Genomic DNA, 14,042 nt, shown 5'->3' on the forward strand with positions numbered 1-14,042 from the left:
TTACACAGCCAGAGTGGGGTGGCAGAGGGGATCCTGACCCAAAACCTAAGCCTGGGCCATACTACCAGCTGGCCCTTGAAACCAAACCTTAAGCCTGACCCACACCCTAACACACCCCTTCAGCTAATCTCCCCAGGGAGATCACTGAAGTTGTGGTAGTTCAGTCACTGACACTCTTGGGACCTAACACTAACCCCAGGAATGGCCGTGGCCTTAAGAGGGCCCACCCTCTAGGTCTAGGGGAGAACAGATTCAAGCATAAGTGCTCAGAATTATTCAGGGAAAAACCCATAAGATGGCCATGACATTTACACAGTCAGGATGTGCCTGCAGAGGGGATCATGAGCAAAAACCTAAGCCTAGCCCACAACATGTGCCTGAACCCAAAACTTAACCCTGACCTAACACACACCCTCAACATATCCTTCCAGAGATATCAGGTCACAGCTGGTGGTTGGGTCCCTGCCACTTCCCTCAGATTAACTCTTAACACTAGCTATCACTCTGGTCTTAAGGGACCCACCTCCTAGAACCAAGGAAAGAAATGGAATATAAGCAAGTGATCAGCTGAATTATTCAGGGAGTACAACAGACATTCACCATGACATTTACATCACAAGGATGGAACTACAGAAGGGGATTCTAAGTTAAAACCTAAGCTTAGTACACATTTTAGGCAGTCCCTGAACTCAAATCCTAAGGGTGAATGACACCATAACAGCTCCTTCACTCAGCCCTCAGTGGAGATCACTGTGCGACTGAGTTTATGGTCCATGCCACATCCCAGGGCTTAACCGTAACACTAGCCTTGGCTCTGGCTCTAAGTGGACCCTCCACCTAGGTCTGAGGAAAGAAGAGAATTGGATCACAAGAACAGCACAGAATTATTAAACAAAGAATATAGAAGATCACTATGATCTTTACATGGTTGGGATGGAGATGCAGAAGGGAATCCTGAGCCAAAACATAAGTCTACCCAAAAAATTGGCTATTACTGAACCTAAACCCTAAATCTGACCCACATGGAAACATGCACCATAAAGTCAGCCTTCTGGGGAGATCGCTGCATTGTTAGCAGTTTGGTCTTTTCCACTTCCAGAGATCTAAACCTAAGTCTGGCCATGGCTCTTGCCCTAAGGGCACACACCTCATAGCTGTGAGGAAAGAATGGACTTGAGGCCCAGGACCAGTGCATAACTTTTTAGTGAGGAAGCTAGACATTCACCATGACTTTATATAACAGAAGTGGAACTACAGAAGGGGATCTGAGCCAAGTCCTATGCCTAGGCAATAGGCCACTCCCATTGGCCACTCCCTGAAACCAAACCCTAACCCTGACTGGAACTGTAAGAAGCACCCTGGACTGAGTCAACAGGGGAGATCATTGTACTGCTGGAAGTTCAACACTTGCCACCTCCTGGGACCTAACCCTAACCCTAGGCATGACTCTAGCCCTAAGGGGGCCAGCTATCTAATTCTGAGGAGAAAACTGACTTGGGCTCATGACCAGCACAAAATTATTAAGCCAGGGCCTCAGAAGAACATTATGACATTTACCTGGCCAGGATAGAGCTACAAAGAGGATCCTGAGCAATCATAGTTTAGGCCACACCATCAACAGGCCCCTGAACCAAAACACTAAGCCAAACCCACACCCTTACATACACCCTCAAATTAGCCTTTCAGGTAGATCACTACACTACTGGCAGTTTGGCCCCTTACAAACCCTGGGGCTTAACTCTAACCCTAGCCATGGCTCTGGACCTAACTGGGCTCACCTCCTAGGTCTTAAGAAAGAATTGAATTGGCACCCATGACTGGCACATAATTATTCAACAAAAGACCCAGAAGGTCGCCAAGACACTTATAGGATTGACATAGAGCTACAGAAGGGGATCCTAAGCCAAAACCTAACCTTAGCTCACACTCTTGGCCAGCCTCTGAGCCTAAACCTTAAGCCTGACCTGCAGCAAAATATGCACCCTCAGCTCACCCTTGTTGGGAGATCACTGCACTGTTGTTGGTTTTGCCTTTGCCACCTCTAGAGATCTCAACCCGAAGACTGAAGCTCAAAGTAAAGTGCACCCTTAACTCAGCCCTCTGGGGAGATCACTGCACTGCTGTTAGTTGAGAACCTGTCCCCTCCTAGGACCTAAATCTAATCCTAGCCATCGATATGGTTTTAAGGGGCCCCACCACATGTTGTGAGCCAAGAATGGAATTGGTACTTATGGCCCAGATAGATTTCCTCACCAAAGAACCCAGGAGTTCCTCATGATATTACATGGTCATGATGGGTCTGCAGAAGAAGGTCATGAGCCACAGTCTAGGCCTAGCTGGGACAATCAGCCAGCCCATGAACCCAAGCCAGACCAGCACCTTAACACATACCCTCAATTCAACCCTCTAAGGAGATCACTACATGAATGTTGGTTCAGAGCCTATATCCTCCTGGTTTGTAATCCTAAACCTCGCCATAGTTCTTGTCATGTTTCATAAGGGGGCCCACCACTTAGGTCTTAGCAATGAACAGAATTGGGGCCCAGGCCCATCACAGAATTATTCAATGAGAAACCCAGAAGTTCCCATGACGTTTATAAGACATTGACGGGGTTACATAAGGGGATTCTGAAACTAACCTAAACTTAGCCCACACAAGAGGCCACCCCAGAAACCAAATTCTAACCCTGACCTACACCCTAACATGTGCCCTCATCTCAGCCCTCCAGGAGTATCTGTACTTTGCTGTTGACTCCTCCCTGGACCTAACCCTGTTTGTCTCAGCTCTGGTCAGTGGTGTCCCAACTCCAAGGTCTGAGGAGGGAATGGACCTGAGGCCCATGAACAGTGAAAAATTATTCAGGGAGGAACACAAAAGTTCACTTGAAATGTTCATTTCCAGGATGTAACTACAAAAGGGATCTACACTAAAGCAGAAGTCTCATCTACACAATTGACCAAATGCTGGTCAAACCCTATGACTGACCCGCACCATAACACATGACCTCAACGTAGCTTACAGAGGAGGTAGATCACAGTAATGCTGGTGAGTCAAGCCCTAATACTTCATGGAATATAACACTACCCTTAGCCATGGTCTGGCTCTAAGCGTGTCCACAGAGTAGGTTTGAGGAGGTAAACGACTTAGGGTCCATGATTGGCACAAATTATTCAGTGAGAAAGTCTGAAGTTCACCATGACATTTATACAGGAGAGATGGGGCTACAGAAGGAGATCCTGAGTCAAACCTTCAGCCTAGCCAACAGCCTCAGGTGGGCCTTGAGCTCAGTACCTAAGGAAGACCCACATAACAAGTCCCAACACTCAGCCCTCCAGGGATATCACTGTACTGCTGTTGGTTCAGACCCTGTTCCATTCCAGGGCCTAAACCTCACTGTAGACATGGATGTGTCCTTATGGCACCTTGGAGCAAGGATGGAATTGGTGCCCATGGCAAGGAGAGCTTTCTTCAGGGAGGAAGCCAGACATTCCTCATGATATTTATACAGCCTGGATGGGAGAAGCAGATCATGATCCAAAACCTATCCCTAGCTGAGACTATTGGCCAGCCCTTAAATCCAAATCCTAACCCTGACTAGCACCCTAACATAAGCCCTCAACTCAGACTTTTGTGGAAATCACTACATGGCTGTTCATCCAGTTCCTGCATCCTCCAGGGGCTTAATCCTAACCCTAGCAATGGTTCTTGTCTTAAGGCGGTCACCTCCTATGTCATAGCAAATATAAAAATCAGGGCCCATGCCTGGCTGAGAATTATTTAGCAAGAAGCCCAAAGGTTCCCAATGACATTTAAAAGGCAAGGACGGGTCTACAGAAAGGATTCTGAACCAAAGCCTAAACCTGACCCACACAAACTATCAGCCCTTTACCCAAACACTAAGCTTGACCTGTACTGTAACACTCACCCTCAACTCAACACTCAGGGGGATAACTGTCCAGCTGTTGATTCAGACCCTGTCCCTTCCCTGGACCTAACACTAACCCTACACTTCGCTTTGTCCTTATGGGGCCCATGTCTAAGGTCTAAGGAATGAATGGACTTGAGGTCCATGACTGACACTGAATTCACCAGGGAGGAAGGGAGAAAATCACCATGACCCTTTCATGTTGGGGATGGATCTATAGAAAGGAATCCAGGGCTAATGTGTAAGCCTGTACCACACGATTGGCAAACCACTGAACCCAAATCCTAGGCCTTACCCACACCCTCACATGTGTCTTCAACTTAACCCACTAGGGAGATCACTGCACTGCTTGCAGTTCACCCCTTGCAACTGCTGGGAACTGAAACTTAATCCTAGCCATGCCTCTGGCTCTAAAGAGGTCCACCAAGTAGGTCTGAAGAGAGAAGTGACTTAGGGCCTTTGAGTGGTACAGAATCACTCAGTAAGAAAGCCTGAAGTTCACCATGACATTTCCAGGGAGGGATGGGACTACAAAAAAGGATTCTGAGCTGAAACCTCTGCCTAGCCCATCGAGTCATCTGGCTCTTAAAGACAGATCCTAAGACTCAGCCACACCCTATCAAACACTGTCATCTCGGCCAACTGAGGAGGTCTCTGCCAGACTATTGGTTCAGACCCTCCCCCCTCCCAGGACCTAAACCCAACCCTAGCCAAGGATCTGGCCTTAAGGGGCCACTCAGGGGCAGAAATCCTGCTTTCACAGAATCATTAATTCTGCTTGAAAGGAATGAAATAAATGGGAAAAGGATTAAAGTAGGATGAAAGTCACACATGTTTAATGCAATATCAGATGTCTGGTTGTGGCTGGTAGAACGGAGAGAGCAAGTCTGTGTCTGAACAAATGCGGGGATGAGGCGACCCTGCACCCACATCACCCTGTCCCCTACATGGGTATCTTAATCCTCACAGCATCTCTGAGCAATCAGAACCAATCACCACATATGAGAGGAGGAGCTGAATGCTAATGTCCTTTATGGCTGCACTTTTCTTATCCAGGACCCATATCTGAACCTGGCCTGCGGCACAGAGCTAGATAAAATCTACGTGTACTCCACAGCTGTCCAGGGGCTAAAGAGAAAGCAAAAAGGGATGATAGCCTTGGGACCAAATATTAGTGACAGTGGTAATGATAGTGGGAATGGAAATGTCTGGTCAAAATTAAGTGGGACTGAGCACTATTTAAAATAGCTAAACAACAATAAGCAACAGAGAGATCTATAACATATCCTTCTCCTGTCGTAAGATTGCCCATTATTTTAGGAACTTCTGTGCCATGTATTCACATGTAAACAAAAGCTTACACATGCTCTCTTAGTACTAAGAACTAACTCTCCTCCAGGACAATTTTTGCCCTTCCCACACTTGGCCTAACTTGCCGATGAGCAAACATGTGGTTACTGTTACATCTCATCAGTGATAGTGACAGTGGTAGGTCACCATCAGTGATAGATCAATGATGGTGACACGGACCAGGACTATATTTCACACTACTGGATCCTTCTAAAAGTTGTCATCAAATACAGGCGATTTGCTACATAACAGTGGTGAAGATTATCTTCTGGGCAGTGTTTGAAATTCTATCAGTCATTTGAAATGTAAATGAATATTTATTATAAATGAGTAAAATATGGTCCTATTTAATAATCATTATCAATGTGACCAATTGAATAAAAACAATAAATTCAAATAAATGAAACAGCATTTTATTTATTTATCACAGAAAAGTGATAACTATGGATGAAACATAGATTTTGTTGGCCAGCAAATGTTTACAAATAATTAAATGATAATAAGTAGCAAAAGAGTAGAATTAATTCTAATGCTTGTACCATTATGTGGTTTGCTAGCTTTCATAAAGAATAATAAAATTCATAATAAGAATATAGCCTTAAAGAATGTAATATTGTCAGTTATTTAGTTTCCATTACATCCCCAAGGGTTCAGGAAAAAATGGTTTTTGTCCATATTCAGAAAATGAAAAGAGATTTGAAGGAAATGAAGAGTACACAATGTACTTCATCCTTGCCAAACAAACTTCAGAAAAATGGACATCATGAGAGAACTTTAGGTACTTTCTATACTGTATTATGTCTTCAGGCTATATGCCACACAAGCAACGTGTTACAGTTAGTGCTATTTATACCATATAAATACAATCATACATTGAATTTAAGAAACAAAATGGACATAGGGTCACATAGGGTAAGGGGTGAAAAGGAAAGGGAAGAAAAGAATAAGAGACTCTTTTTTATCTTTTTATTTTTAGAGAGAGAGATTGCAAGTGGGAGAGAGGCAGACAGTGAGAGAGAGAATTTAAACAGACTCCGTGTTCAGTGTAGAGCATGACGTGGGGCTTCATTCCACAACAATAGAATCATAACCTGAGACAAAATCGAGTTGGTCACTCAACCAACTGAGCCACCCAGGTTTCCCCAAGAAACTATAGAAAAAATTGAGGGGAGGTGCATGGAGGATGGGCTAAATGGATAATGGGCATTAAGGAGGGAACTTGTGTTGAGAACTGGATGTTATAAGTGATGAATTACTAAATTATACATCTGAAACCAATATTACATTATATGTTAACTAAGTAGAGTTTATATAAAAATTTTCCAAATAAAATTAAAAGAGTTCTGAAAAATAGAATTCAGATTAAGCTAAAATGGCAAAGATAAGAAAAATGTAAAATTAATTTCTAAACTTATTTTAAACTATTCCTAAAGTACATTTCATATTTTATTGTTACGTCTTTGGAGAGTACCTATATATGAATTCGTAAATATAGAGAGGTGTTAAAATATATGTATATATTTATAATGGTTTTCTATGCAAAAACAGCAACCTTTGCAAAGGTTCCAATTTTCTTGGCTGAAAATTATTGTAGGTATATAATCATTAACCAGGAAAAGTAAAGAAATATACCCTGAAAAAACCCTAGAACCCTAAATTCTGTAACTTATTTTTTATGCTTTTCATTTAGGCAAAATTTACCTACTACAGAAAAAATGTATCAGATTTTCAAGACATGATACCACCAATAGAATTGAAATATTATGTTATGATGCATAATTAAAACAAATAAGCAAATAAACTTATAAATCAAGCCCAATGGACGTTAAGGAAGAAATGTATTACATAAATAGCACTTTAATGAAAATAATTAACCTTTGAAAATGGAATAAAAGCAGATTTGTCAGAAAAACATAATAACAAGTAACCCAAATATAATTTAATTTCAAAAATTCCAAATAATTCTGTGAATATTATATACTGCTTGCTACAAAACCACGAAGTTTTTTTTTTTTCCTTTGGAAGTATCTAGATGGGGTTTTTTTGTTTGTTTTTGTTTGTTTTTTTTTTTTTGTTCCAGAAAATGAAAATTGGTAGTTCACAAAGGAAGATAAGCACATTGCCATGAGTTAATAAAAACATCCCCAGAAATCATTAGGGAGATAAAAAATAAAACCAAGATGAGTAAGTATATCCATGTTAGAATAGCTAAAATGAAAAAAAAGTTGACATTACCCACAATTGCTGCCAATAGGAGCAAGTGGTACTCCTGTGACTTGCTGGTGGGCATGTAACATTGAACAAACATTGTTACTGTTACACTGTTCACTAAAAAACTAGTCATGAATCTATCAAATTAAGTAAAAACATGTGATTACAAAAATGATTTTAAAGCTATTTTAGTAATAACAGTTACAGACTGAAAATAGCCCACATGTTCATCATCATAGTAGTATCTAAACAAAGACATTTAGATTCAGAGATGGAAATATTAATCAGGAACAAAAAAGGAAACATCTGATTAATGTAAAGTTGTGGCAGAATCTTTAAAAACATATTGAGAAAAAGACAAAATATATAGAAATCTACCTATTTTGTATTTTCATTGGAGAAAAATTCTAGAATAGGCCAAACTGCAGCATAAAGATACAAATGTGACCAGTGGTAGTATATTGGTTGAGTGGTTTTACTGGAAAAGGAAATGAAAAACACTTCTGGTCTGGTGAGAATTGTCTTTTGCTAGTGAGTTAAGTTACAAGTCCAAGTTGGTGACACTGGTTGAATACTAAGCTTCAGGTGTGGGCATTTTAGTGTTTGTAAGTTAAACCACAATTTAAAAGAAATTAGCAATAAATGTTCAAAATCGTTTGGCTACTTAGTTCATTCTTTGAGCAAATACTTATTAGGTGGTGTGATGTAAAAACATTTTAATGATTTTTGTTTAACAGATTTTTAACAATCCACAATTTGATGTGTTCATGACAGCTTAGTAAAAGATCCAAACTACAGATCTGTGCCTGCATTTCAAAGTAAAATAGTAATAACAAAGATATAATGCACACAATTTTTTTCTCTAGGAAATCCCACACAACCACTTTCACAATCTTAGTCATGGCTTAAGGCAGAACACTGACCCAGACACTTTCTCAGGGCTAACTTGACTTCTCTGTTCCTCAGACTGTAGATGAGAGGGTTCAGTATAGGGGTGAAGATAGTATAGAACACTGAAACTACTTTATCATGGTGAGCTGACCTGGAGGATTTAGGTTGCATATAGGTAAAAATTGCAGCTCCGTAAAAGAGTCCCACCACAGAAAGATGTGAGGAGCAGGTGGTAAAAGCCTTTTTGCGGGCTTCTCTAAAACGCATCTGGAGAATTGCAGCAAGGATGAGACTATAGGAAATCAGAATGAGAGAAAATGGGACCAGGAGCATTAACACACAGCATATGTACATCACATACTCAAAGACAAACGTGTCGGCACAAGCTAAACGCACCAGAGTAGGGGCCTCGCAGAAGAAATGATTGATCTCATGTGCATCACAAAATGGAAAACTCAGGGTAGCAGCAGCCTGCATGAGCCCATCAGCTGCCCCCAGGACCCAAGACCCCAGAGTCATTCTCAGGCATAATTGCCAGTTCATGAGGATGGGGTATCGCAGTGGGTGGCAAACAGCCACATACCGGTCATAGGACATGGCTGCTAAGAGGAAGCACTCGCCCCCTCCCAAAGTGATAAAAAAGAAGATCTGCAACCCACAGCCGGCAGGGGAGATGAACTTCTCTCCAGTCAAGTAGTCAGTAACCATTTTGGGCACAATGGTGGAAACCAGCATCATGTCCATGAGGGAGAGTTGACTCAGTAGGAAGTACATGGGTGTGTGGAGTCGGGCATCTTGATGAATCAAGAAGATCATGAAGGCATTGCCCACTAGGGAGGCGAAGGAAGTTGTCACAACTATCACAAAAAGAAATAGTTTGGCTTCTGTGTGGTTAAAGAGTCCTAGGAGAATGAAATATGAGGTGGTGTTCCCGTTTTTCATGATTTCAAACAGGAATGACGCTGGAAATGAAGAAGTAGATGACAGAGATCATTTGCAGTGCTCTATTTCAATTACATATTACTTGATAATTACATGACTGAAAATTATAAAACCTATTTAAAATCTTTCATTTGCCATTTTCAAAATAGTTTAATATGGACATAAAATTAGTTACAACTTTTTCCATTTTTTTAATTTATTTTTATTTATTTATTTATTTTTTAATGAAATTTATTGACAAATCGGTTTCCATACAACACCCAGTGCTCATCCCAAAAGGTGCCCTTACTTTTTCCATTTTTATCACTTTCAGAGTTTTCAAAATTAGTACCCCCATCTTTACTATTGATTAATGGGCACAATTAATAATTCTTTTGATAAATTACAGGAATATGGATGGTAAGTATGTCTGTTACACCACATGACACCAACATAAGTGAACATTATTCACATAATTTGTAATTTATAATTGTGCCTTGCCTTGTATCATGTGTAGTCAGTATTCTTAGAAGCTGAGTTAAATCTATGTGTTTAACTATATAAAAGCCAAGCCCTTCAAACAGGAGTCACACATATAAAACATCAATATTTACTGAAACCAGTCAAAATCAGATCATCTTTCTTGATATCATTTAATTCAGAAAGGTATTGTTTTTCCAAAATAAAAAAAAAAAAAGGAGTCAGAGACGGAACTTATATTTTCATGTCTATGAGCCAAAATACTGAGTCTGCAGAAGGCATACCAAAATACTGAGTCTGCAGAAGGCATATGATTTAATTCGGAATTGTTAGTACATTTAGTTTAACTTTTCTGTGTTATACACTGAAAAAGGTAATGAAATCAGGCTATTTCCCTCAGTGTGACACTGTAATACTAAGTGCAGAATTTCATTAACTAAAAAAGCACTTTTTATAATGAGATTATTCCCCCTCAAAGTCACAGAAACACAACTTTATTGGGTAAAGTAGAGAAAATAAAAATTCTGAATTATTCATCTAGCCACAGAGGTTAGTTAATTTCTTCTGCAGTTCAAAAATAATCTAAATCTTTAAAGGCATTTTTATCTCTGATCTGTTATAACTTGTTGAATAAAACCATAGCTGCAGACATGGGGATACACATTCTTTCTCAAAGATATGGTATAATTCAATGAAGTTATATAGCAGAAGGAGTCCATCTCTTCCATGGACATTCTCTTTGCCCCCACTTTACATAGATGTTCCCTACTTGAGGTCCTTTCAAGATGGAGAAAGGCAATACAAAAGAATTGCTCAATCCCTAACTCCAGTTCTTGAGCATCATTACTGTACTGGTAGTATTCTACTTGAGAGTTTTAGTTGGTTATTTCAAAATCAGACACGATGAAAATACACTTCCTCCTTGTCAAATGTATTTTGCATTTGCCAAAATTCTGTGATATGCACATCTTCATAACGTTAACATGCAGTCTGTACCCTTAGTAACTAATGGAAATCTCTAATTTTGGAGTTCAGTATCAGTTTCCTGAAGAACCTCAAACCTTCTTATTCATTTCTTTGGCTTGTGGGCTTCTTATTTTTCACTATTTCCATCTCCCTATTGCTGAAGATTGATAGAACTTTAAAATTATTTAAAAATCAGTGGGTAACTTATTAATTGTAGGATGTTGGACAAGTTTCTTAATTTTTGCTACTCTCTTACTTATTTTTGAGTGTACTGTCAGTATATTGGCATTAAATATGTTCACATTGTTGTACAATCATTACAAATATTAACCCCTGGAAACTTTTCATATTCTTAAACTGAAATTCTTGTATCCATTATACAATAAATGCCTTTCCTTTTTCCCCCAGAACCTGACAAGCACCATTCTATCTTCTGCCTCTGTATACTAGGTACTTCATATAAGTGGAGTTATACAGTAGTGTGTGTGTGTGTGTGTGTGTGTGTGTGTGTGTGTGATTGGCTTATTTCATGCAACATAATTGTCTTCAATGTTCATCCATGCTGTAATATGTGTCAGAATATTCTTCCATTTTAAGGCTGAATAATATTCCTTTGTATGCATATACTATATTATACTACATTTTACTTATTTACTCATTCCATCTAAAGACATTTGCGTTGCTTTTACTCCAGTTGTATTCTTAAATAACTATTTAATGGGATTTTTGATAACATATGCTCATTATTGGTTATTTTGATTAGGTGAGTATATATATAGTATAATATATAGTAATTTGTGCTAAATTTTTGCTTACATCATGCAAGATAAGTGTGTATGGTTTTAGAGAATATTTACAACTTAAATGCATTTCCAGATTTAAAAAAATGCATTTTATTATTATGATATCTCTACTTATGGTTAAGTGTATTAATGAATATGAAATAATTAACTATTTCCTTTTCAAAAGATATGTGATAACTCTGCACTTTTTTTAGGTGAATAAAATGTGTAAAAATAGTCAACATAATATCATTGACTAGTTAGAGTGCTAATAGTGCTTAGAATATTTAATGGAAAAATCAACTAAATATGTCAATTACATAAGATGAGTGGAAGGTATTTACATTTTCCTAAAATGTGATAATATATAATTATTTAATTGAAATCCTACATATCTTTTCATATTACACAAGTAAGACTATTTTCCACTAATTGCAATGTTTGTAAACCTACACAAATAAGATTCTAAAGGATAATTTCTAAAAATATTGATGATGGATACAAAGTGCAATGGAAACTTAAAATGAAGAATTAACTTATCTTGCAAGTAAAGTATCTACAATGGTTAAATAGAATAATGAAAACTCGATATTTACTACTGTGACAATATGAAAATTTAATACTTTGGGAAAGTATTTTCTTTTTCATCTTCACTATGGCTTGAGAACATTAATGATTTATTTTATTTTCTTCTGTTTCCATAGAATGCCACTTAGAATAGAGCTAAACTTATGATGTCTTTAAATCACAAACTCATCTCTTTTGCAATGTTATTAGAAAACACAAATATACCCTCTATTTTTTCTCATAGAATAATCATAGAATATTTAGGATCTGTCTGAAAATTTTCCTTCTATATTTTTACGATCCCATTTGCCATCACTTAGTATTACAATTATTAATCTTCCTCCTCAAGATACTTAGATTAGCCAATTCTTTCTGTATAAAATATAATGGTAACAACTAAATCATTTATATTACTGAATTGACAAGTTGTTACAAGACTTTCAATCTGATTAAGTTAGCATTCATTTTAAATCTTCAGATTGTAGGGTAGATAACAGAGTGGATTTTATATGTTAAACTGTATAGAAAGTGTACAATTACTGCAGATTTTCTGGAGTTCAAAATTCATAAAAAAATTACTAAACGTTAAGAAATTAGTGTGACCTACTCACATAAAATGATGTCACCCCACAGGCTTGATCTGAATCTCATTTGAGCAACATTATCCTGAAACACCTCTTGTAGTCTCGCAACAACAAAATTGCTCATATCAGAGTCTGCAGTGACCTATTAAGGGGTGTGGCACCTTGACATATTTTGCTAAAAATACTTTCTTATTAATATGCTAGTGCTGCATAGGTTTGACTCTTTGGATGCCAATGGAGTTTAATTTTAAAGGGTTTTAGAGATTTCATAACTGAAATATACTTTCTTTGGCCCTGTCAGAAAGCTCTGATTCATTAAGATAAGAGAGAAATTTTACAAGGAAAAGTAAATGTACATAAATGATCTTGGAAAGGGATGATGATTTAAAAATACACTAAAGAGTAGATTTGTCTACCCTGGAGTTACTTGGTTTAATTTTGATAAGGAGGAAATGTTAAATAATTTGTTTTTAAGAGACAAGCTTTTGTCAAGTAATTAAAATGATGAAATGCATATGTGGAATTTAAGAAATGAAATAGATGAACATGGAGGGTAAAATGAGAGGCAAACTATAAAACAGACTTTTAAATATAGAGAACAAACTGAGAGTTACCACAGGGGAGGTGGTCAGGAAGATGGGTTAAATGGGTAATGGGTATTAAGGAGGGCACTTTCTGTGATGAGCACTGGATGTTATATGCAGGTGATGAGTCACTAAATTCTAAATATAAAACTAATATTACACTGTATGTTAACTAATTGAAATTTAAATAAAAACGTGAAAACAAAAAAAAATCATGACATGCATGGTAAAGTTCAGTTGTTCTTTCCTCTTTGAACTAACTTGACAGTATTATTGTGTTTCACAAATTTCAATTTTTATACCTATATTATTTTATTTTATAGCTTATATGTTTCTCTGTATCTAAGTAACAGAATATATAATCATAGAAACAACGGCTATACCAGATTACGTTTGTTGTGCCAATCTCTTTGCAATTAGATTCTATCTGGGTTGCTTTTACATGATTTTATCTATGTTTGTAGTTTATATTTTCAGTTTCTGGGCAAACCTTTGTTCTTAGATTCATTTTTACCTCTTCTGTGACCTTGACTTTTGTAAGAATAAATGTAAGTATCATATTCCACATCTATATCTATCTATATCTATATCTATATCTATATCTATATCTATATCTATATCTATCTATACACACACACATATACATATATATATAATTACATACATATATTTTATAATTACTTATATTATATATACATATGATGTATTTATAAATTATAGACACACACACACACCTTATGCATCATGGAATAGTTGATGGGAAAAGCTACCTATGTAAAA

The 14,042-nt window shown here is 37.7% G+C and overlaps 1 protein-coding gene across 1 annotated transcript; it reads right to left on the reverse strand.

Moving 5' to 3' along the window:
• Positions 1-8,381: 8,381 nt before the first annotated feature.
• Positions 8,382-9,359, reverse strand: LOC122470004 (olfactory receptor 2T8-like). The gene has a single exon (XM_043557188.1). It carries the CDS (start codon positions 9,318-9,320, stop codon positions 8,382-8,384), a length of 939 nt encoding a protein of 312 aa, XP_043413123.1. The 5' UTR covers positions 9,321-9,359.
• Positions 9,360-14,042: the final 4,683 nt, after the last annotated feature.

This window comes from Prionailurus bengalensis, chromosome A1 (genome assembly GCF_016509475.1).
Source record: "Prionailurus bengalensis isolate Pbe53 chromosome A1, Fcat_Pben_1.1_paternal_pri, whole genome shotgun sequence".
In the NCBI taxonomy this organism is placed as follows: Eukaryota; Metazoa; Chordata; class Mammalia; order Carnivora; family Felidae; genus Prionailurus; species Prionailurus bengalensis.

Coding starts and splice junctions, on each gene's coding strand:
- LOC122470004 (XM_043557188.1), bottom strand. CDS start 9,320: ATGAAAAACGGGAACACCACCTCATATTTCATTCTCCTAGGACTCTTT.